The following is a 24,962-nucleotide window of genomic DNA, read 5'->3' on the forward strand; positions in this document are numbered from 1 at the left end:
TGGGAAGTGTCAATAACAGCAATCCTTTTAAACTCGGTGGTGGTCTGATGCTCTCTGCCAATCAATGGTTAAAACCTGAAATGGGAACTGGACAGGGCTATCTGAACTCGTAAGATTCTTTTTGAAGAGTCTGAGAGATGCACAGGTATGCTGTGCACTGTATGCACAACGTTGTCATAGGGAGCAGTCCCCACAAGTTACAACATTTTTGCTATTGAAGCCACTTTTCTAAATAGCCGCTCTCCAAAACCAGCAGATTCTTCAATAAACCCCAAGTGCTGGGCAACCCCCAGTTTTTGTGTCAATGTGAGTATGTTGGTTTAGAAACAGACATAACCATTGGTGTGGACATAGTTATACCAATATAAAGTGCTTATATCAGTGTCGTTTTTTCAGAAACTGAACGTTGGTACAAGAGCTGTGCGCAGACAAACCCAAAGCCAGTGAGGCTGCACAGAGATGCATACAGAAAATGTGGTTGATATTAATGCTATAAATCAGTATATGTACCTACCCTTTGTTTTTAATGGTGCTCATGATATACTCAGCACTGTGAAACTACAAAAGAAAGTCCAGCCCTTGCCCTGAAGAGTTTATGTTCTGCAAAAAGAGAGCTGAAGGGCAGGAGGGAGGGGAACAGCAAAGAAGTGCATTGGTCAGGGAGAGACTTAACTCTGTTTACTCAGATTGTGGTCAAAGTTTTGGGTTTGTTGTTTGTACATTCTATGGTGGGGTTTTCAAAAGTACTCAGCAATGGCCTAGCTGCTTCCACTGAAGTCATGGCAAAACTCCCATTGACTGTAATAGCAACACAGTTAGGCTGATACTGAGCTCTTTTGAAAGTCCCATGCTCTGCCTCTCTCTCTCTCTCTCTCATATATATATACACTATGATCCTAAGTTATCTTACAGCCATGCTATTATAGTTACTTATAACCAGGGCTGGCTCCAGGCACCAGCTGAGCAAGCTGGTGCTTGGGGCGGCAGATTGTTCAAGGCGGCATTCCGCCCAATCCTAGGGCGGCACAGCCGCCTTTTTTTGTTTGTTTGTTTGTTTGGGTTTTTTTGTTTCGCTCCAGCCGCCTTGTAGGGGGCGGCGGCGCGGAGAACCAGAGCGCCCTGCAGGGCAGTCCTCTTTGTTCCCTCCCCGCCGACCGGAGCGGAGCCCTCACGGCAGGCGGCAGGAGGCGGCGCAGCGGGAGGAGCCACGTGGCAGCGCACCTGCTGTAGCCCTGGCCGCCCCCTTCTCTCTCTCTCCCGCCCGCTCCCTCCCCCAGCCGGTCCCCCTGCACCCGCGGTCTGGCCGCGCCGCAGGTTGTTTTTTTTGCTTTGCCGTTCTGGCCGCCCCGTTTTTGTTTTTTTTTTTGCTTGGGGCGGTCAAAAAGCCAGAGCCGGCCCTGCTTGTAACTGGCAAAGTAGAGAGGTGGGTCTTCAACAGGGTAACATGAAGCACTGAATGTTTTTTCTAACCACATTTTAAGCCATAGTTTTAAACAGCATTCTTCACCCACTAGCATATTAGCACCTTGGAGCTGAAATAACTCATTCATTAACTGGCATATCTTCCTAATGTGGGGAGGGGAGACTGTGCACTTTCTCATTTAGTTCCCTGAGATGCTTTCCCCCAGTTCATGGGTTAAACTTGTTTCTGATGCCAATAACACATGGCGAGTTCCCTTCACACAACTCAGTTTATTTGACAGCAAATCCAGCTCATTAGGGACTAATTATATGTAATATTGCAGCAACATCAAACTCTGATAAATGTTCATCTTTGTCATTGTGAGGATTCTGCAATTAAGCCTTATTTTATTTTCTTAAATGATTTTGAAGTAGGAGCTTGGAGAACAGTGAAAGGACCCTTACATCTAGAGAAAGAAAAAACTTTTGTATTCATCAAGCCTAGGCCGGGATATTTCCCTAATGTACCTTTTCTAATGCTTTGTCCTTTCTATTGTAAAGTGCCCCATGCCATGGGTTTCCACCCCGACCATGGAAGACTTTGACAATCTAATAGAGCTTACCATCAAGCAGTTTTTCCAAATAGTCTGAATTATTGTAATTTGATCCCATTGCTTCTAGATAGACCCCTTTCACCGCCTGAAATACTGCTTTTCACCCTGATGTTTACCCTCTTCAAATGTTTGTAGAGGCTTATCATTCCCCCAAACATGCAAACTGTACAGGCCCTGCTCCAAAGCCCACTGAACTCAATGGAAAAAAAAACCCATTACTTCAATGGACTTTGGATCAGGCCTTGAGTCATTGCTTAGCCAAGCTACATTGTACATCCTCACTAATTAATCAATCCCTCCAGCCCCCAAATCACTGTATGTCACTCTTCCCTGAATTCCTTCTCTGGTACTAAAGTGCCCAGAACTGAACAATGTATTAAAACTTCAGCCAATGACAGATTAACACTAAATGGGGCACAGATCCAGTCTAACCAAAGCCCCACCCACAGTACTTGTGGCTCATGCTTTTCTAGCTGATTCATGTACAAACCACCTCTTTCAGAATGCAGCTCTCATCCCTGCAGAAAAGGAGAAAACACAACCACCCACATAGAGCAGAACCTCATTAGTCTTCACACTATACAATTTGTACCAAAAAAGTCAGTCTCTCCCCACTGCTCCTCAAAGGTTTATTAGCAGAGGGTTTGTAGTGCCCTCATGTATTATTTTTGCAAGGCACATTACAGTCTATAGAGGGCTATATTCTGAAATGTTATCCAATAATTAAAAATAAATTACACTTGGGTGAGGATGTACAGAACAGTTTGCTTTACTGTGTTAGCCTTCTATTATGGATTATTTTTCAGAGTGGAATGATACATTGCTTAACCCTACACTGTTGCACTCCCTCCCACTCACTCATGAATCACTCATCTATAATAATGTATTTTTTTCTTTAAATTGAGCCACACTCTAATAGCAATAACCTACACCTGAGGGTGCATTAGCACATGATTGTTGCATGTCTGAGGTGGTTGTAGGCACTCTGGCTTTGGCATCACACTGCCTGATGTACCTGATGCTGTAATGGCTTTCTAACGTGCACCCCATTGAGGCTTATTGCTACACTGGTCATGAACTTAAAACTTGAAGGAAAAATGAGAGAGCTTGCTCAACAGGTGGGTTTTTCTAGGCTCTCACAGCTGTATTCATTAGCTGATTACTGCATTCTCATACTATAATCCAAGGACCTCTGAGAATTGGTGAGAGTTTGATTTTACAACACATTTTCTGGTCCTGTCACACTGTCTCTGTGAGGGGGAAGCAGGAGGTAAAAAAAGAAATATCACAGGAACCCTGAAGACTTGACTTAGAGATCCAATTTGCAAAGCACTTAATTTTCCAGTGGGTATCATTTTACAGCAGCTACCCGCAGAGGAAGAGAAAGAGGGAGGGACGCTGGCAGTTTAAAGTTGGAGAAAAGGAGGAAAAGTATATTCTAGGTTGTACACTGAGACAAATGTTTAAATTGAACAAAGGCTTGTTTAGGATGAACATTGCATGTCCTTTGGGGAAGGTGGACTGGGTTAGAGTAGCATCATCCAGCCATCTGGATGAAATTCCTTGACTTTCCTGTTCTAAGCATCTCTAGAATTAACCAATCTGCACTATAAACCATCCATCTCATGGTATTCCAAATGAATATATGAATTTATTATCCTTATTTTAAACCCATGGTTCAGGTAAGAGAAAGCTCTAGTGAGTCATTTAAAAAAAGTAAATGATGATTGAAAGAATTTTTGTTTGAGAAAGGACCTGAAATATTAGTGAACTACAATAAATCAATAATTCCCTTAATCCAGCCCCAAAGAGCCAAGAAATGTTACCAATTTCTTGGGATTAGGTTTGTTCATTCAATAAAGCAATGAGAGATAAAACGATATTCAAAAGTTATCACAGTAGTAAGAGAAGATATTTATGTAGTAATGGAAGCTGAATGCAATGTGACTGTAACATCACTTTAGAAAATCATTAGCAAACTCAAATTAATTATCTTATGTGTAGAAAATTGTCTTTACATATATTCAGTTTGTGATGGAAAAGGCAGATCCTTCCATGATACCCTTGGCAGTAAGACAGAGCTGGTTGAAAAATGGGAGAATTGTCACAAAAACTTTCAAGAATAGCTCATCCTTTTATTTATTATTAGTATTGAAAAATGTAAATGGCTCTTTTACACCAGGATTCCACTCCTAGGGCCTGCTCCAAAGCCCACTGAAGCTAACGGAGAAGCAAAATTTCCCAAGGATTGATGCTTAAGCCCTGATCCTGGGAACACTCATGCACGTGCTTAACTTTGCTGTTGTGAGCAGTCCCAGTGATTTCAGTGGGACCACACACATCAGTAAAGTTAAGATTGTGCATAAATGTTTGCAGGAGCAGGACCTTAGTCATTAGTCTTCTATTTCCAAACAGTTCACTTTAAAGGGTGTGGGGAAGGCATTTGTATTCAGGAGCATCCTATTCTTGTTGTAAATACATTGCCTATTGGTTTCCTTCATGACAAACTGGTGTTGCCACCAGGCAACTTTTGCTTGTTGTCTGAAAAAAGCTGCAAGACCAGCTTTAATGAGGAACTATGCTTGTGACTCACAAATAGGATGGATGGATTTTAGAGGCCTTGAACGTTCCGGTTGTGTATTGCTGGGTTTGAGACAACAGACCGTAGGTCGTGTGATAGCAAAGTGGCTGTACAATATTAGAAGATCTGGGCCAGAATCCTCTACATCAGGGGTAGGCAACCTATGGCACGCATGCCAAAGGCGGCACGTGAGCTGATTTTCAGTGGCACTCACACTGCCTGGGTCCTGGCCACCTGCATTTTAATTTAATTTTAAATGAAGCTTCTTAAACATTTTAAAAACCTTATTTACTTTACATACAACAATAGTTTAGTTATATATTATAGACTTATAGAAAGAGACCTTCTAAAAACGTTAACACGTATGACTGGCACTCAAAACCTTAAATCAGAGTGACTAAATGAAGACTCGGCACACCACTTCTGAAAGGTTGCTGACCCCCGCTCCACATAAAACCCTGAACAGTTTAATTCTAAAAATACAGTGGGGTTTTTCATCTTGTATAAACTCAAAAATATGATGTTTACTTTTTTCTTTTTTGCCCTTAATTCCAAAATAAATTAATAAGAAAACAAACCAACTGCCCCCCACTCTGCCCATGACTAATTTTTTTGAACATGTTTAAGTTATTTAGCAGGAGGTTTATTCTCCTATGGTCTGAGCCAAAGCCTATTGGTGTCAATGGAAAGATTCACCCATTAGCTTTGCTGGGCTTTGGATCAGGCCCCATGCACAAAATCCTGGGAGGTGTAAAATGCAGCAGTGCTCAGAAGAGACCCTCTGAATCCCATGATGGGCTAGAGCTGCTCCAAATATTTCCTATTTAAATGTTTCAACAACAACAAAAGGGATGAGCTACTTTGAAAACTCTTGTGGCAATTCTCCCATTTTTCTGCCATGTTAAACATTAAAGAAAAAGGAGTTTGTTTCAGTCTTCCCTAGAAATAATGAAAGGGTCCAAATGGGGTACTTCAGAAATCAATTCCGTACAGTTGAAACAAATAAAAAGAAAGCTCATTTGCCAAGCAGACACTAAGGGGTAATCAAAATACTTTGTTTTTCAGTTAAAAAACCATGTATGGGAAAGTCTTAAGGGACAGCTGCAGTAACTTAGTGAGTCAATGGGGCTCCATCTAGAAGTATGGGTCCATGTATACAAAGCAGTTTCCAGGATCTGGGTCTAAAATTTTCTCTCCATCACCACCTAAAGAAAAGTAATTTAAAGAATATGGCAAAGCTCCTTTTGTGTTGTTGCATTACCCTTTGCTAAAACTTGAGAGGCCAGAAGATGAAATGCATTCTCAACATATGTTGTTGGTGGATCAAATTCAGTTTCTAATATCACTTTCAAAGGATTTGGCTAATAGACAACAGCATTAATCTAAACATCTAGTCCCTCGCTCAGACCTACCACTCACAGATTAACAGCTGCAGATTTATTTTCTAATATGTCTTCTTTATGATTAATAACATTTTCTTAAATTTGACAGCTTGCTAATGTTTTAAAATTATTTCATACCTGACAGACAGTCATTGCCGTTAAAGGAAAATTGCCACCAGGAAAGTCAGGCCAAGAAAAAACTGCTTTACAAAAATAACTTTATAAACCAAATGGATGGAAAAAAAAAACGCTGTTAACAATAGAACAAGCACCCCAAGGGGGGGCATCCCCAACAAGGGGGGGAAGTTTGGACTCACCCCAAGAATGCTATGGGGCAATGACCCCTTTAAAAGGAGTCCTGGCTGCTTTCATTGCAGCAGGGATGATGTTCTTAACAGTTGTTTGGGAGTTGGACCCATTGTAATCATCAGGAGTGGCTGCTCCTGCTTCTTAGGAATCCTGAATATTATTATTTATTGTATTGTTTTATTCTTGATTTGTAAATGGTGATGCCTAGGGGCCGTCAATTAACTCAGGGCCCTATTGCACAAAGCAATGGACAGTTCTTTTCTCCCAAACAGCTTACCAATGTACGCTGGGTCCCCATTCCACCTGCACCAGAAACAGCTAGCCACTGTTGTGATATTAACAAATTTACCCTAACTGGGAGTTCAGCTATAAAAAGTGAATGAATGTTTATAAAGTGTCACAATAACCTATAATAACAAAAGTTGTTAGGAAAGGTGCAAAAACGAGGTGGTCTGAATATGTCCGAACAAAAAGTCTGACTGATATAACTCAAAGACTCTATTAAGATCAAGATTGATAAGTGTGGAACTGGAAATTATAGAATCAAAATCAGTGTGTCAGAAACTAGGCCTAATTGGTGGACAAAATGATGAGGAAGGGCTACTCCGCCCATTACTGCCCTCTTGGGATCCTCTGAAAGAGACGCTGGGGGGGAGCTGGTTTCCGAGATGCTAGTTGCCTGAAAGGAGAAGGAATGAGTTGCACCAATGGTTGCCACATCCACCATTTCCTGGCACCCCGACCTTCTTTGTCCTAATCCTAAGAGATGCCCTGGCCAGACCTGGCCTGAGAGAGAGACCTAGACGACACAACTAGCTCCAGCTGAATCCTGAATACCACTGGGGATGTGAGACATTGTGTCTCTGTACCCCACATGCGTCCTTTTTCTTCCCACCTTATTTCTTCTCTTTCCCATCTCTCTCCTTTTTCCTTCTGTCTGATAAGAATCTGGGTTAGCCAGCCAAGACGGTATACTTTTCAACACCACTGTGAGCCTGTGACCAGAGAGGCAGTTAAAAGCAGTGCCCTAAACAACTCAATGCTGGTACGAGTTTGCCAGGTCTCAGTGTGACTGATAAGACCATGTGCAGAGCCTGTTTTTTTTTTCAAGCAGTGAGATTGCAAGTGAGAATCAAACCAGAACTAGCAGCTACATTTCCTATTTTTGCTGTTCTTTCCTCTTCCCTTTCGTGTGTGTTTGTCTTCTAAGAAACGGCAGCAGACTGAACAGCAGCATCAATGATAGGTACAGTTCATCTTAACTAACGTCTCTTTTCCCCAAAAGGACAGTTATTACCATCTTTAATACATTTTAAGTGACTGTAAAGGAGTTTATTCCTTTTAAAAACTCTCCAGCTGAAGAGAAAGGGAACAAGGGTTGTTGTTGCAATGAAAACCTTACTTAACATTGTAACTGTTTTTCCTTCTTTTAATAAAAGGTTATTAGGATTTTGAATGGGGTTCGCCATGGAACTAAGCAGGCTGAGCTCTCTGTTCACCAAGCCCCAGACCCTGTTTAATACTGTTTAATGTTGAACAAGGACTTGGTTATGTTAACACCTTTAGCACTTTGGGCCCATTTATTTCGTCCAAATTAATACCCCACCACAACCCCTGTTGAGGAGAAAACCCCACTCTGCAGTGAATAGTGGGTTCAAAGGTTCTGCACTACAATTAGTGCAGCCTATTTAAAGACAGCAATCCGTTATGTTGATCAGCACTACCTTCGCTGCCCTTTTGGGCTGGGAAATGCTGAGAAGACTGGGTAATTCCCAGGGGATGTAACTGAACTTTGCTCCAACAGGAGCGTTAGTAAATCAGGTTAGTGCCATATATTATTAGCATAGCATGTAAACGAGCTTTTCTCATTGAGAAACCAGAGCCCCATATGTGAGGAAGGGAGTGTGATCTTTAGCACTAGGCTGAACCACGGGAGTCTGGACTGACCTTCTGCTTAGAGACTCTCAGATAGAGGCAGAAGAAGAAAGGCTTGATCTTGAGAGAACCAGACCTTTACAGCCTCTAGGTTCTACGACACTGCTAGAACCTGGCACCTTGTGGTTTTGTTCCTGGTCACCTGTAAAGACCTCCTCATGCAGCCAGAAAGACCAAGTGGACCCAACTGGCATGACATGAAGCAGGAGTCCTCCTATCATCTTCCGGGTAAGTGGGCACTTAGCCCTGGAAGGAGATTTTAGTGGGTTAGTGGGAGTAGAGGAGGATTTTGTAAATAATGGAGAATGTTTTTGTAACAAGACTGTGTGACCTTTAGCTTGTAAATCCCATCTTCCCATGCTTCTGTTTTCCCACCAAAAGTTGTAGCTCTTGCATGTTGCATCATGCCTTCTGGTAGTGTATGAACTATCCAAGCCAGGGACTGTATCTTCCTATATGGCTGGGAAGCATGTGGTATATTTGGGATGCTACTGCAATATAAACACTGTCAACATTTCTCAGGGGAGGAAGAAGAAATGGGATAATGTCAAACATCTTCAGAGGGGAAATAGCAAGGGCGCAATGACATGGCTGCAGGAAGTCTCTTCATGAAACTTCTGCTGTTGCATGGCTTTAATTTCAACTATATCCCTTTGTCCAAAGTTAAAACACTACTGCAAAAATTATTGCAGTACAAAGATTGCTCAGCTCATACCTATGTAAGGTAGAGTGATACAATTGCCTTTTCACTTGTTTATAAGCAAGAGCACACATTCTCCCCTTGAAATACAGTAGTGGTGAGGTGGGGTTGATCTGTATGGAATCACAAAGGGATTAGACAATTAGATGGCTAAAGGAGGAAGTCCACAGTCACACTAGGTAGGATAAAAATATATAAGAATATACCCTCATGCTTCAGGTCACGTCTGATGGGGGTTAGGATACAACTCCCCGATGAGCAAATTGGTTTATAATTGACCGTTCCAAGGTATCGCTGATGTATTTGCTAATGTTGGAGTCAGGACACTGGTCTGATTTGATATGGTTATTCCTGTATTGTAAATGCATCAAACAGAGCTGAAGGTAACTGTGTAACAGTCGGAACCTTTGACATTTTCCTGTGCCTCTGTTCTGTCTTCTACCATGCCCATATACAATACCGGGGTTTTGATCCTATGCAGTACTTCCCCAGAAAGTCAGTACATTTCTCAGTAAATATTTCATCTTTGAGATGGATCCAAAAATATGAACCAGAACCAACTGAAAATAGCTTGCCTAGGCACATGTTTAAAGTAGACACAGGCACACCTTCATTTGTGCATAATCATGAACCTATACTATACATAAAAGCTCAATTTCTGTGATTTAAAATGAGGAAAACCCCATATAAAGAACTGAAGATAACACAGACAATCTCTAACATAAATGCTAGTTATTAGGTGTCATGTAGAGTCAGGAGTTGCCATGGTATCCATTTGTTTCTAAACCAGCTCCTCCTGCTGGAATACTTTCTCATTATTATTTCTTTCTGTAGCACAAAAGGAGCTGTCTGCACAAGACATGTTACTTTAGGGGGAAACTTGCTATGCTAGGTCTGGACTCAGAAAATTAAAATCTAAATATAAAACTATGTTTCAGCTCCGGTTTAGAGTGATCAGAAGAACGAACTTGTGGTCAAGGAGTCTTTTCAGAAACACCTGCTAATACAGAGAGAATAAATGATGACTCAGGTCTGATACAACATTTATCTTCACAAATGAGTTTTCAGATGTCTTTTCGTCAGTGACAATAAATGTCATATCATATGCCTATTAGGTACATTTCTCATGTACATTCTCATGTACATTTTTATTTTTGCTTAACTTAGTATTAAAATACTTAAATATTTTAATACTAATTATGTGCAACAGTAGCCTAATTACCATATGTCCCCTTTTCTTGATCTCATGGTGGGTGGGATGTTTATGTTCATGCCAAACTATAATTGGTTAGACTATGGCCCTCGTGTTGTTAGTTAAGATTCAATGTTTTGCTTGGTGGATTTTAGAAATAGGTGTGGCCACCTCTGTAAACTGTAAACCAATATGATAATCACTGGGTTTCAATTTACTTGGAGAAAATAACATCAGTGGAATTAATCAGATGAGATGAGAGAAAATATTGGAAAGTAATTGATGATTTAATTGTAGTGTTATCTGCGGTGCAAACATTATTTATTTATATTATTTTTTATTATTTAACATGTTTTACTATGATTGTACCAAGAAGCCCTAATCAGGATCAGAGGCCCATTGTGCCAAGTACTGTATAGAGGTACACAGAGTCCCTGACTCAATGAGATTCTATTCTATGTCATTTTTATACTGCACTGATCATCACTGTACTCTCTGAGCACCTTCCAGCATTGTATTACGCAATGTGACTACATATCTGTCACAGCACTCCACGGCACCATTCCTGCAAATGGATCTGTGTAGGTAGACGTCTGTACTTGAGCAGAGTTCCATTGTCTACCCACATGAACACAGTTTCCTATGAAATCCTCAGATTCAAGGAGAAGGGACTACAAAGTTCCTATGAAAGCTGCAGCCGTCTTGGGTAGACATTTCCTTTCCTTGTTGCTCTGGTGCTCTTCAGCCCCTGGCAGCAGGTCTCCTACAATAACCTTCATTCAAGTGCCTGGCCCTCATGCAGCTGCTCAGCAGCAGTCACTCCACTAAATAAGGCATAAAGCCACACACTGAATGATGAGGATGAACAGAAGTATTGAACAGCTGCCTCATTGCCTGAGCACTGGTCATCCTGGGCACTAAATGAGGCAGGGGTCCTGTGGGGGGGGGGGGAAGTAGTATGTTATCATGTAATTACACACTGTAATTGCATGAGCAACCTTAATTCTGGATATTTCCTTATTTGGCTGTGCAACCCAAATAACATTATTTTAATGTGTGTGTGTGGGGGGGAATGTTAAATGTAATTTCCATGTCGGGGTTTAAAGGAAAGATCAATTCTGTTGTGTGCAAGTGCAACATACCCTCCTACCCCAATAATGTATCTTCAAAAGGGTCTGAATCCTGAACCCTCAGCACCAAATGGTATCACTTGAGCTATTGGACTAACTATATTAGCTGGCTGTAGAGTAAGCTGTTGCCCCCCGTGATCCAGACTTTAGAAGCGAATGCATAACACATTGAAACAGTGGGCTACCTATAAAACGGGGCTACTCGGTCACAAACAGCACAGCCAAAGACAAAGTGGCTGCTCTATACAGTACTTAGCACGTGGGATTCTGATCCTAATTAGGGCTTGTAACCATGCCTCAGTGGGTCACAACTGAGAGTGCCAAACTCAGGACAAACTGCTGAGAAACAGGGCAAACAAAACCCAAAACTGGTGGTTATTCTTCCATAAGATATACCAAACCAGCAACAAAAGTAAACTTCTGTTTCACCACACTGCCTAACAAGAAGTCATAAAATCAGTTTCCTTGGCCATTCCAGTCCTCGTATTACCACTGAAAACACTGGATTTAAAAGTGAGTGGTTCTTTACAACCAGTCTTATCAAATAAAAGGTTCTTCTGATACCAAAGGACCAGCCACACACCCAGGTCAATATATAACTTAGATCTTACCCAAAAATCACACTGATACCAATCCTTTAGTATCTAAAATCTAAAGGTTCATTCATAAAAAGAAATAAAGAAAGGTGAGAGTTAAAATTGGTTAAAGGAATCAAATACATACAGTAATTGCAAAGTTCTTGGTTCAGGCTTGTAGCAGTGATGGAATAAACTGCTGACTTGATAAGTCTCTGGTTGCTTCTAAATCAGGGATCGGCAACCTTTGGCACACGGCTCGCCAGGGTAAGTGGTTCGCCGCTCCAGGCCAATAGGGGCTGCGGGAAGCAGCGGCCAGCGTATACCTCGGCCCGCGCTGCTTCCCACAGCCCCCATTGGCCTGGAGCGGCGAACCGCGGCCAGTGGGAGCTGCGATCGGCCAAACCTGCGGACGCAGCGTGTAAACAAACCGGCCCGCCGGGGGGCTTACCCTGGCAGGCTGTGGGCCAAAGGTTGCCGATCCTTGTTCTAAATCATTGGAAGGTCCTCAGTTCCTAAATCACTGGAAGGTCCTCAATAGAAAACACTGTTTCACTAGGAGGGTGGTGAAGCACTGGAATGGGTTACCTAGGGAGGTGGTGGAATCTCCATCCTTAGAGGTTTTTAAGGCCCAGCTTGACAAAGCTCTGGCTGGGATAATTTAGTTGGTGTTGGTCCTGCTTTGAGCAGGGGGTTGGACTAGATGGCCTCCTGAGCTCTCTTCCAACCCTAATCTTCTATGATTCTATGAATTCCTTGGTTAGAATGCTCCCATTAGTATAAGTTCATAGTCGAGAGGCTTGGGCAAAAAAGAGGCTGAAGCAGGATAGAGGCCTTTAATATCCTTTGCCAGGTGGAGGGAAACCCATTGTTTCAAACAAAAACCTCAGCACAGCTAGTGGAGAATCACCGGTGACCAGATAGTGTTTGGAGTCACATGGGCAAGTCACATGTTCATGGTCAATTTCGCACAGTCACAGCAGGAAATTCAATTAAGTGTAGATGGGCATCTCCCATGGTCCATTGTGAGTTAAATGTTCTTTTGATGGGCCACTCAATTTGAATAGTCCCTCCAAGATGTGCTGGCTAACTACTTTGTGGGCATTACCGCAGGAGCAAACATTTGAAATCCAGGTATAGAGCCAATATTTATAACTTCAAATACAAAAATGATATATGCATACAGATACACCTCTACCTTGATATAACGCTGTCCTCGGGAGCCAAAAAATCTTACCGCGTTATAGGTGAAACCGCGTTATATTGAACTTGCTTTGATCCACTGGAGTGCACAGCCCCGCCCCCCCGGGAGCACTGCTTTACCGCGTTATATCCAAATTTGTGTTATATCGGGTCACGTTATATCGAGGTGGAGGTGTAGCATAATTGTAACCAGCAAATCATAACCTTTTCATAGACATCTCACTTGACAACCTTTGTACAAGATTTGTTGCAAATATACAACAGTGGTTGCAACAATGATCTACATGGTCATATTTTAATCAGATACTGTCACAGGGCTTGTGGGCACCATCATAGCATAAATGTTAAATTATACAGCTTGCTCTTTCCAAGAGGCAGTGTCTAAGTGAATGGGATTTGGGGTTCCCACATTAGAAAACTGTGTCCTAGTCCCTGGTTAGGTAACCCATCAGAGTGGTGGGAGGCACTGCGTAATAATCAGAGTTGTGAAGGGTAAAGACTGATTAACATCAGTCAGCAGCAGAGCTGAATGTCAAACCCAGGCTTTCCTGATTCCTAAGTATTGGTATTTGTGTCTGCTCTGTGGGTTTTAGAATGTGGGGGAGGGGTGAGCTCTATACTATGTGATGCCCTCAGAGGGGCAGGTGTTGGGAGAATGTGCTGAGTTCTGGCTGGAGAATACCAGCCACAGTGTGTCCTTGCCTTAAGATTGTTATATGTTCTATCTCCTAGGATGTTCTATAACCTACAATTCACTCCTTCCTGCCCCACCTGGTCTGAGGGAGATTGAATCTACTATAGGGGCTATTTATTTCCCCAGGGTTTTTCTGAGGTGGTGATTTTGGAAGAAGGGATTTTATGGGGCAGGGTGGGGGAGAAGGTGTACTTGGTGTTCCTGAATTAATGTAAAATGGCATGTGTTTATACTTAATACAGAATGTGTGGACCCCATTCTGTGTAGGCTGCTCTTATTCATTGGAATAAGGAAATGCTCTAGCATAATGTGTCTATTGGTGAACTCTAATTATCTGCTTGATCACAAGAACAGCGCCTGGAGCTGTTCCTGCTTTTTCACATTACTCTTTGGGGTGCTGAAATTTACACACGCTTCTGCTGACAGATTCCCTCCCCCCGAGTCCCCAGCTAATGTAATCATTTATTTGCTAATGAGAGCCAGGCCCTGGGAAAAGAGATTTCAGTGATAGGGAAAGGCCAGGCCCAGGAGCAAAGCTGATGTGTGGCCGCAGTTGTACTGATGTATATGAATGAAAGGAGCTTGTTCTAGAGGGCAACTAGATCTGGATCAGAGCTTGGTAAGGAGCCAAGGCCTGGAGGGAAACACTTTCCCCAGCAAAGTGACTTGTTCCTGCTCCCTGTAATGTTCATGGGCAATAAGTGAAAATTGTCAGGTCTCTGTAGCCAGGGGCTGTTTTCCTTCGGTTTGAGCATGCGCCAAATAGCAAGCCCCAATCGGTGATGTGCTCTCTGTCGCCTCCTCTTCTTGAACAGACCGCAACAACCAGCTGCCCTGCCTAAAGGCCAGCGCCCTCTCTCCTACCAGCGTGGCCCCATGGCCACCTTGCGGGCAGCCAAATGAGGCCTCCAGTAGAATTCGGCTTGCTATGAAAGTGGGGGCCTTCCCGAGAGAACTGAGACGAGAAGGCAGCTACAAGGAAAGACTGGCAGCAGCTGGGATTGTGTCTGGAAATGGAGCCTCTAGACAGAGTCCCGTGGCAAGGAAGGGATAAAGGTCCCGTTATTCGCAGGGGTGTCCCTTTTCTGGCTATCCCCCCCCCATCCCACCCTCCTTGCCAGTATTATCATTATAAGCGGGTAACAGTATCTGTACCCGATCAGAAATTGGTTCTAATATCTGCGCCCCACGAAAACAGCAGCCACAGCTGGGTTTGGGGGCACTCTTGTCACGCGGCAGCTCCCCTGCAACTTTGACCCTTTCCCATGTGATTAAAATATTTTGCTTCCACGTGGCTCAAAATTACGTGCTATTAACATCAATCAGGCGTCGCCGGAGGAGTAATTATCTTATTTACTCCGCGTTAATTTTGTTCCCCTTTCTCCGTTTAATTGAATCTCTCTCTCCGTGGAAATGTGGAGTCCAGTCTTCCTGCAAGCGCTGCTCCCCCCAGCCGATCTGATTTCTCCTGGTCCTCCCTTGGCTGCCGGCTAATTAGCACCAAAATCCCATTTTACCAAAAGTGAAAGCAGCGTCGGCCCATTGCGTGCAGGCCACTCTTCCCATCTCATTAGCGTCCTCCGAGCCGCTCTGCAGGTGAGGGGAGCACTAATTGTGACAGCGCAATACGGAGTTTATGAAAGTGACGCGTTTGTGTGTGTGCAGGGAGCCATCGCTGTCACTGTTGCAGAGAAGCTCACGGCACAGAAGGCACTTGTGTGTCCCCCATTTGCTCTGCGCTTCAGATGTTCAAACCTTGGCTACGCTGTGTTTTGAGCACATAGTGCAGTGAAATCGTATATATGTGTGTGTGTGTGTTTGCAATGTAAAAATAAGGGTATGCACGTGGCTTGGCCAGTACTAACTTTGGGGAATTCTGCATGCTCAGAAAGCGTATACAGCCCCTGGATTTCCGAACATGTCTTTAAATTTCGCTTCTCCCAACCACTCACTCTAAATACTTCAGGGGATCAGTCAACTGTTCTCTATAGCAGCTTTGGGGAACCGTGTTTTCTTACATGTAGAGTACACTGTGCAGACGGCACATGGAATAGGAATTCGGAATCATGCTCATCGGAAGGCTCTGGAACAGGATCTTGAAATGTTCATGAAGAATAATCGCAAGGCCGTTTCTTTCATTTTAAAGGAGAGCGAGAAATGGTCATCAGACCCGTTGCTCAGCATCCGGGCTAGTGCATTTTTGGGAAGAGGGACATAAATCGCACAGGAGGACAAGCCATTGGCCATCCGGAAATAAACACCTCTACAAGGAGAGCTAAATAGCGCCAGGAAGGGCTAAAGGGGAGAGGTCATTGGTAATCTAAATAAAGGGAATGTACACTGAAGAGAGGTGGATTTCTCACGTGTGTGTTTGTGTATCTATACATATCACTTGGTTTAATTCCTAAAGTCCATCCAAGCAAGAATCATCTAGTATTTGACTGAAGAATCTCACTCTATGTAATGAAGACAAGAACAATCATCTCCGGATACAGACTTTCTCTGAGCGCACATACAAGAATGTGACTGCAGTATTAGGCAGTGAAACATTACTCTAAATTTCGTCACCTTCTAGTTTTGGCATCTGTTCAACAGAGAGAGAGAGAGAATGTCCATAAATTGGTACAAAACGCAGAAGTGTAATGCAACAAAATGTCTGAGTGTGAGATAGAGAGGGGAAGCGGATACTGTCTAGGTTTGTAGCAGTAACTTTATTCAAGTGTGTTTCAGCTTCTGCCTTGGTCTTAGAGTCAAACAGACAGAGATTTAAGTGTAAACAGAGAGATTAAAGTGCGTGGGTGTAATCTGTACCAACATAAAATAGATTTTATGTTCCCTCCCTTACTCAATGCAACAATCAAATGTATAGAGTGTTAAACAGATCAGCGCCAAGAAGAACTGAGTCAGGGGAAACATGAATGTAAACTATCTTGTTACGTTGATGCTAAAGAAGAAATAAAAACCAGGGGCATACACGGTTAAGAGAAATGCCCCATAGCGGCATTGTGGAGTTTTCTGTTTGGTTGGTTAGTTGGTTTTTTGAAAGGGTGGATATAGCCCAAATGTTGTTTAATAAGGTGACAAAAAATGCCGGAGCATGTTTATAGTAGTTAATCTAATTTCACAATAGTCCTGTAATTATTTTAAATGATACTTATAGAATCACCTAGAGCTACAGGCTAGCTTTCTAGTGTCTATCAACTGTTACATGTGTTCTTAAAGAGAATCCGCTTTCTCACTTTCCTACTTGGCTGGACAATCTACCATCAGCTGAAAAGGAGGGATAAGTACCTAGACCACAAGGGGGGAAAAGCCCAGATCAGTTAAACACGTTAATTGCTTCTGAACGGATCAAAGTGCATTCACTAGGTATATTTATTTCAATACAGTCTTGAATGAGACACGTATGAAAACACACATAATATAAGGCGTTCCTAAGGGTATCTGCTAGTTCTGTATCCTCGGTAAATTATAGGTCTCATAAAACTGGACTTTCCATTGCCATGTGTGCCTAGGTTTTCAGACAAGCGCACTAATACAAGCGTCCCTGAGGTGATGCAGCTTAGCGAAAGGAAACGTGTCCCTATCTTATTAAAAACAGCGTAGATTCAGGGCAATGTCTTTAATGCTCTAGGACCAGACAAGGGTGGGTTCTGCATTCCTTGATCAGTGTTTTGGGAGCTCAAAATTCGGCCAGAGGACAGAGGTACCAGAGGCTATTTCTTTAAGCAACCCTGGGACTGGCCAGAGCGGTTCCCTCAAAATCCCTACCCTATGAGTCGCCAGCAATAAATAAATAAATATACCAGCAATTTCAGAGCGTTTAAAAGACTTTATTTGCATTAAAACCTGTCCCCTTGGTCCTTTTGGAGTTGCAACACGGTTCCCTAATTCACAAACCAATCAAAGCCCTAACGAATCCGCTAGTTACGGAACAGTCATGCCCTAAGGGGTCGCGTCCAGCTCTGATTTCTGTGGCGTTGTATCTAAAGTGATGCAGGGTACACCGCGCGTTATGGTGCCTGGGTACACACGTTTTTGCCTGCATACGTTTAGAAGCCCGTTTGTGAAACGAGCCTGTTATTTTCCCGCAAGCCCCTCTTAAAATGTTCCCTTTTACAGTGACCGCATTGCACCGCAAACTGGGACCCACAGCCTGCTCGTTCAACTGTCCCCTCACTGGCTAATTTCCCAGCGTAGGCTCCGCTGTGAAGTGTAGCCAGCCCCCTCTTCCCCCCAGTCTGCGCAGGAACTGACGGCAAGAGCCCCGCTTTTGTACTGACCACCCTTGCTGCCAATTCACAGCGCGACTGCCCGCCCAGGGCAGTACACAGGGCGCGTGGCGAGGCTTACGGTGAACCGGAAAGAGAGATGTATGTTAAATAACCCGTTTCTTTTCCTTTCCTTGGGCTTCGAAACTTAGCCTCACAGGTGCGTCTTCGAGTGTTCATGCTCTCTCCCTTTCGCAAACTGTGTCCCAAGGAGGAGTTGTATGCTGAGGATTTACCGTGGTATAGTATTGCATTCACTCTGTTTATTAAACAAAATAACACGCTCCTTTCTTGGACAAATGAGCTTCATTGGGACGTTAGAACAGCCTTGCTTAGCCCACCATGCCATCGGTCTTTCGATTGTTTTGCAGACCTACACACTAATTTTGGAATTGTTGACGAAGTATTGGATTTCTCTGTATACCAACCCTACAAGCACTGATACCAACATACAAAAGGCACTTAGGGCACAGCTTATCTTTAATCAAAATATTTCTGTACAAAATATTTCAAAATTGCCTGATTTTCAAATAATTCGGTAACTGACTCTGAACTCTGTTGGAAAAAATATTAGGGCTGATTAGAAATGTTCTTGTCCAGTGCGGTTCATGTTACTCTGAAAGCTGAATAAATATCCTTTATATGCTGCTCCTTTTCCGAACTTTAGTTTATCTACCATCGCATTTATTTTTTAAACTTTTAAAAAAAATGAATGAGCGTGTTTAGGACTCATCTACTCACAGTACTGGGGCATTTATCCAAATTCTCCCCCACCCCCACAGCGACAGACATTGTAAATAAGAGATTGGGGCCCGTGTCCTTTGGTAAACTGTTTGTGTGCGTTACTGTAAACGCTGATGTTATATGCAATTTTCTAGGGTGGGTGCCCATGATTTCCCCGTTTAAATCTGAAAAATTCTGACCAACTGAATCTTTTTCAGAACCAGGGGTGGCATGAAAGGAGCTTTATGCGGTTCAAGCTGCCATATAACTCACGGGATACCTGGCAATGCTAGTCCAGTTGTTGCCCAGATGTCTAAATAGCCTCCAAGAAATGTCAGTGTCATTCTGCAGGCTTATTGCCCTGAAATGAAAACCCGGAGGCAGATGTCACTATTTTTGAACAAACATTTGAACACTCGGCCATAGCAACAGGGGAGGGAAATGTTTAAAATCAGACATTTCCCCCCCCCCCCTAGTCTTTCCGCCCCCCTTCCCCAGCAGAGAACCCTTTAAAATGTGCGTCTGTTTGTCAAATCCCTACCTGCACTGGATGTATTGAGTTTGTGTTTGTTTAGTGTAATGTGTTGCTGCAATAGACCCCAAAAAAACAAAAACAAAAGAAAAAATGGAGACTATGATAGAAGAAAACGTCTAGCTACTCAAATGAGTGTCTGTTCTTTTTCTTTCTACTATTATGTTCACTTTATTTACCAAAATGAATAGAGGGAAAGCTTTTAGTCAAAGGACGGTTTAAAGCGTTAAGCAGCGACCAGTAATCCGCACCTAGAAGATGAAAAGGCACCGTGGAGACTTGAAGTGGTTTATGTATTCTGGGGGATGTTTTGCAAACACTTTCGTTCGTTCGAAAACATAATCGTTTCTTTTTGGAAATGTTTTGCGTAGACAGCAAATAGTTCGCTGTAATTTAATTTAAAATAAATAATTTTCTTCATGAAATTCCTGGATTGATCTTTGGTGTTTATTTTCAGAATTTTTTTTAAAAAAGAGTTTTCACGTGTGTCTGGTTTAAACGAACTATTTCCAAGTCCCCATGACTCCCCCCGCCCCCAGTAATGAACAGGGAAAGCTGCCTGGCTTTCTCGACGAAGTTACCAAGATCTCCCGGTTTTCAATTCAATCCCCCATGATTTGAATTCACTTTCAGATAGTTTTAAAGTATCTCAGTCTCGTGGTGAGGGATTCTGCAGAGTGTGTATCGAAGAACCCTCCTCATCGGTGTTTCTCCCCCAGCCTCAGTTCATGTTGTCACCGAGCCTGACAACTCTGGACTCTGCTGGATCCCAGTTTGTGCGGTTAAAAGGTAACATGCCCGCTGCACTTATTTCCCTCTCCCACCAAACACGGCTGCTGGCAAGAAGAAAAGTGGTTTGAACTACTGATCAACATCATACATCATAGGACCCAAGCCCCTGGAGCCGGAGTGCTCCTTTCCTGCGGGCTGTTGCTGAGTGAGCTCAACAGGGAGACCTTGCATCTTGCAGTCGAGGTGGTCAGCGGTGACTGCGAGGCGGTGGGTCTCTCCCGCTGCTCAGCGCCAGCACCAGCCCTGGGACTCAGGTGCGGGGCTGGACCAAACAGGCTGGGAGCCGCAGCGGAACATCCTTTCCCGAGCACACCGTCACCAAGGCCCGGCCCCAGGACAGACATAGCGCTGCTCCCGCAGCAGCAGCCTCCGCGCTAGACAGAGCAGTCCCCGCCGGCGGCTGGGTGTGTCTCGCCCGTGGCAACTTGCCTTTCCCAGCGCCCGCTCATTAAGGGCGCCAGGAGCCGGGAGGTCAGAGGGCGGACGCTGCAGACCCAGCCCGGCACAAGGGTAAAGGGGGGTGTGTCCGGAACGCGGTGGCGTCACCCTGCCTCTCAGCCAGTGGGAGACCGACCTTTGGGAGACCGGGACCAATAGGAGGCGAGGTGGGCCTATGAGTGGCACTCAGGGAGAGCTAGGCTGAGGCAGGGAGAGAAATGAAGTTGTGCTAAAAGCCTTTTAGCTATAAAGAAGTTATTAGGCATTTCTCAGCCTCAAATTAGGGCTTCTTCATTAATATCAGCTTCATACCCATTACGGGAGAGGGAGTCTGAAACCACATAAAGGGGATGGGAAGGAAGCAGTATCTGTCTACCCATCCGTGCGAGAAGCACTGAGAGAAGCCAACTTTCCCTCTGCTGATATTAATGGTTTCAATTAAAGAGTTGGGCTCCTCACCCTGAGAGAGCTTTCTGCAGACTGCTGGGTGCAGGGACTGAAGGTAGGTAAAAGAAGATCAGCCTCACAGACCAGTGGCAATGTTACCTGTACAAGGGAGAAATGATTCGTGTCTGTATAATTTTGTTTTGCTTCCCCCTTCTGTGATTGCTTTTTGGCTAATTCTGTCTGTGCGCCGGGTCTAGTTGGACACTGTGCCGCTCTTTGTTTAATATGCTGTTGTTACCTCAATCCCTAGGCAGGACGGGGGGATAGCATGCGTCCAGAGAATCTAAAAATGTAACTTTCATTCACAGGTTAGAGGGTGGATTTAGAAATCAGACTCCGGCTCACACAACGATGAATTGAGAGAACACACGGAAAAAGTACAAATGCGTTGGGATTTGAACTGTTTGCACTTTTCAATGGACGTAGTAATGTATTAGGGGCTTCTGTTCTGCAGTCCGGGCACTAACATTTAAAGAGGAAGAAAGAAACAATCTAGTTTAGTTTGCAATGGAAAGAGCGCAGAATTTCCCTATTCTTTAAATAAAAACCTGTAACTTCATTTTGGTCATAAAATGTTTGTCTGTGCAGCCGAAATGTGGGTGGAGAATATACGAACATTTATTTTTTCTACCCATTCTCAGCCGCTACTCACCCAGAGATGCAAAAATACACTTTCCATTGTGAGCCCAGTTGAGAAAACGGTGCAACTCGTAAGAGGCTGTTTCTTGATGATTATTTATTTAAGATTTAATAACATGGTTACGTGTGGCATTGTGTAACAGATCTCTCATCCCAGGAATGCTGTTGTCTTCACAGTGGCACGAAGGAAGTAACCTGTACCTGTTACCCACTGAAGGAGCCGAAGGCCAATCATTTCGGGCATCGGATTGACAGCAGAGAAAAAAAGAGAGGATTATGTCTCTTTTTCGAGAAGCTATGTTTGCAGCATTGAGTAGAAGAAAAGGACAGAATACCTTGATTTGGTTGCTGTGTGGTGCAGGCATTTAGCTCTCTCCGCAGTTACTGGGATTCTCTGAGCTGCATTGGACCTTTTCCTATCCATTTGCATTGTTAATGTTATTTTTAAGTGAATTTTTTTTAAAATTATCACTCCTGGTCTTGAATCTTTTTTATACCATTTAAAGATTTAGAAGAATAACCCTCTGCGTTCAAAAAACAATGTTTGATGCTTCTGGAAGATGAATTGTAATTGAAAGTTTCTCCCCTCTTTGGATGAATCTGGGGAGTTCAAATTGTAAGAAGGAAGGGGGAAAAAACCACAATGAAAGAGAAGTCCAAAAATGCTGCCCGGACTAGACGGGAGAAAGAAAACAGTGAATTTTATGAACTGGCTAAATTACTGCCTTTGCCCTCAGCTATCACCTCTCAGCTGGATAAAGCCTCAATAATCAGACTCACCACCAGCTATTTAAAAATGAGGGTGGTTTTTCCTGAAGGTAGGTGACTTTACTGAAAATGAATATTTGCCTCCATTCTAATTCCAGTCCAGATGATCGTTTACTCTTATGTAAATTTCATCTGGCAGTGTATAATTCCTGAAGGAAGGTGTCCTGTGTTGTCCCTTTTCTCTGCCGTAAATACTTTCACTTCACTTCAGTACATATGGGACATGTTTGGTTGGGGACCAACAGTGCTTTTGTCAACACTTCAAGATACTGAGCTCAGCTGCGTATTCTACTAAAACAAACATGACTTTTTCTTTTCTACTATGTAAGATCTGCATCCCTTGCGAAGCACGTGTATAACAAAAAAAGGGCAATCCACCCATATTTATAGCTATATGAAGGGGAGTTAATATATGGGTAAATATTTACATAAGTCTATGCTAAGTCTTAAAGCCTTAGTTCAAGAACTGAACCACAGTTTACAGGTACAACGCTATACAAATAAATAACAAATCCAAATAAACCTTGATTGCATTATGAATGTGGTGTCTCCTGGTCTGAAAGTCATTAGGACGGTTGGGTGATGTTAAATGGTTTCCGAAATATTTAATAATAGTTCTACACTCAGAAGAATTGAAAATCCCTGGGACCCTATGAAAATAGGGTCCAAGTTTGGGCCTGATCCTATTCCCATTGAAGTCAATGGCAAACTTTAGGCTGATATCAGTGGAAGAAGGATCAGTCTAGTCTGTTTAGTAAAATCAGGGTTCGGAGTTCTTATATACTTTAAAAAGTTTTGCCGTTAACCAAATCTAGGATTGAAAGTTAATGTTTAAAATGTCTAGATCCGCTGCCAAGCAAAACAAACACCAGGAAAAGTTAAGAGGGACTATTCATCGGTAAAGAGGGACTACACAAAGTTCGCTTGTATCTTGAATCTATTTCTTTTAATGTGAGAGAGAAATTAGTGAAAAAGCCTGTACCAATATTTTATGTGGATTCACCTGAATGGAGTATCCTGTATGTGGAAGAGAAAACTATGAAACGGGAAATTCTTCCAATCGAATTAATAACATGACTCACATATACAGCTTGAACAGCTCCCAGGATATTGTGTTTTACAAAGGAAGACTGGCGATTTGATCGAATCTGTTTCTATCAGGAGATGGGAAAAGTAGGGCAATAGATTAGTCTTCGCATTTTTAAAAGTCTGATTGAAAATCGAAGTTGTTCGTTATGAAATTATACTTTTAGTGTAAGTATCTGAGGGGTGATATCTATATTTGGATACGGGAAGATTTTTTTTCTGTCAGATTGTTTAAAACTGCTTTTTTTAAAGAAAAAAAAAACCCTTGACAGTAACTTCTAATCTATTGCATGTTGAAGTAATTTCCTTAAGCAATAAAATCCATCTCCTAATAACTTGAAACCAAGCGAGGAGATGAATCAAAGCTGTAGCACCTGAAAGGTAACAACATGAATGAAACTGCACATTCCTATTGTGGCTGTGATTTGCCGGCTTGAATATCATTAGACGAGCCTGCCTTCTGTTTAAAAAGAGATCGAGTTGTCCTTTATACTGTCAACGCGTACTTTATAAAAATAAAGCTATTGCAAACTCTGATGGCCGTGATGTTCCTAAAAGGATTATTAGCAATGATTTGTCAACTCCTGCAGTCTCAGTAGGCTACCTTTCTGCGTGATTTCGAGCAGGTCTCGTCAATTATTGGTGCCTCTGTAGCGGGTTGTTTGATCAGAAGAAGCATATGGTGTTTCTTGTAGGCTGTGAGTAATCATGGGAAGAGAAGAATAGCTGATCCCAGTCCCTCAGTGCCAAAGCAGAATGTTTGAATGCACTAGGGAATTGTGTGGCAAAGTGCACCATAGCCAGAGCTGCTGCTGTCCAAAACATATGCCAATTTGTGCAGAGAGACCAGGGAGGAGGCTAAATGGGATTTTTAACGCAGCAAACCCCTCAGAGTCTAATTAAAGGCAAGCTGAAAGTTAAAATAATAATAAGGAAGCAGGGACCGAAGCTCTGTCCAGTGTAGTTCTCAAAGAGCGCGGATATTGTGTGGGAGAGGGACAGAAACGAGCACACGCCCGTTGTGAGGGCTTGATTTTTGTAGACAGAGCCACACGGCATATATTCCTCTCTCTCTCTCTCTCTCTCTATTTGCCCCTCAGTCTGTGTAGGGCAGGCGCAAAACCACCGAAACAGCAGCACAAACGCGCGCGTTGTATTAGCGGTGCTTGTTTCTGCAGCCAGCGCCACGCAGAATATATTCTCCCTCCTGCGTATTTTCTACTGATTCCTTGTGAGTGAGCAAGAATGGCAGACACGCAGTCCCACACACGCACTGTTGCGCTGAACGCTGCTTGTTTCTGGAGAGATGAATACGGAATAGAGTCTGCTCCTACCTCCAACTCTACGTGTCTGCGTGTGTTTATGCAGGTGTAGAAGCCGGGCCCCGACTTCGGGTACATCGTTTATTTCCCAATTTATTGATGACCTCGAAACTCACCGGCCCTTGAGCAGAGCGAAGCCACTGGTGAGTTCTGCCAGGCCATCAGTAAGGAGTGGTGGGTCCACCCTTTCCAGTCTGAGACAGGATCAGTCTAAGTTCGGATCGGAGC

The 24,962-nt window shown here is 43.2% G+C and overlaps 1 protein-coding gene across 1 annotated transcript in view; it reads left to right on the forward strand.

The window, feature by feature from the left end:
• The first annotated feature begins 20,695 nt into the window (after window positions 1-20,695).
• Window positions 20,696-24,962, forward strand: part of SIM1 (SIM bHLH transcription factor 1) — a 67,094-nt gene continuing 62,827 nt past the window's right edge. The window contains exons 1-2 of the mRNA XM_024198429.2: window positions 20,696-20,974; window positions 21,736-22,376. Coding sequence (XP_024054197.1) covers window positions 22,202-22,376 — 175 coding nt within the window. The 5' untranslated portion in view covers window positions 20,696-20,974; window positions 21,736-22,201. The remainder of the gene's footprint in view (window positions 20,975-21,735; window positions 22,377-24,962) is intronic.

This window comes from Terrapene carolina, unplaced genomic scaffold (assembly GCF_002925995.2).
Source record: "Terrapene carolina triunguis isolate 2854851 unplaced genomic scaffold, T_m_triunguis-2.0 Scaffold42, whole genome shotgun sequence".
Classification (NCBI taxonomy): Eukaryota; Metazoa; Chordata; order Testudines; family Emydidae; genus Terrapene; species Terrapene triunguis.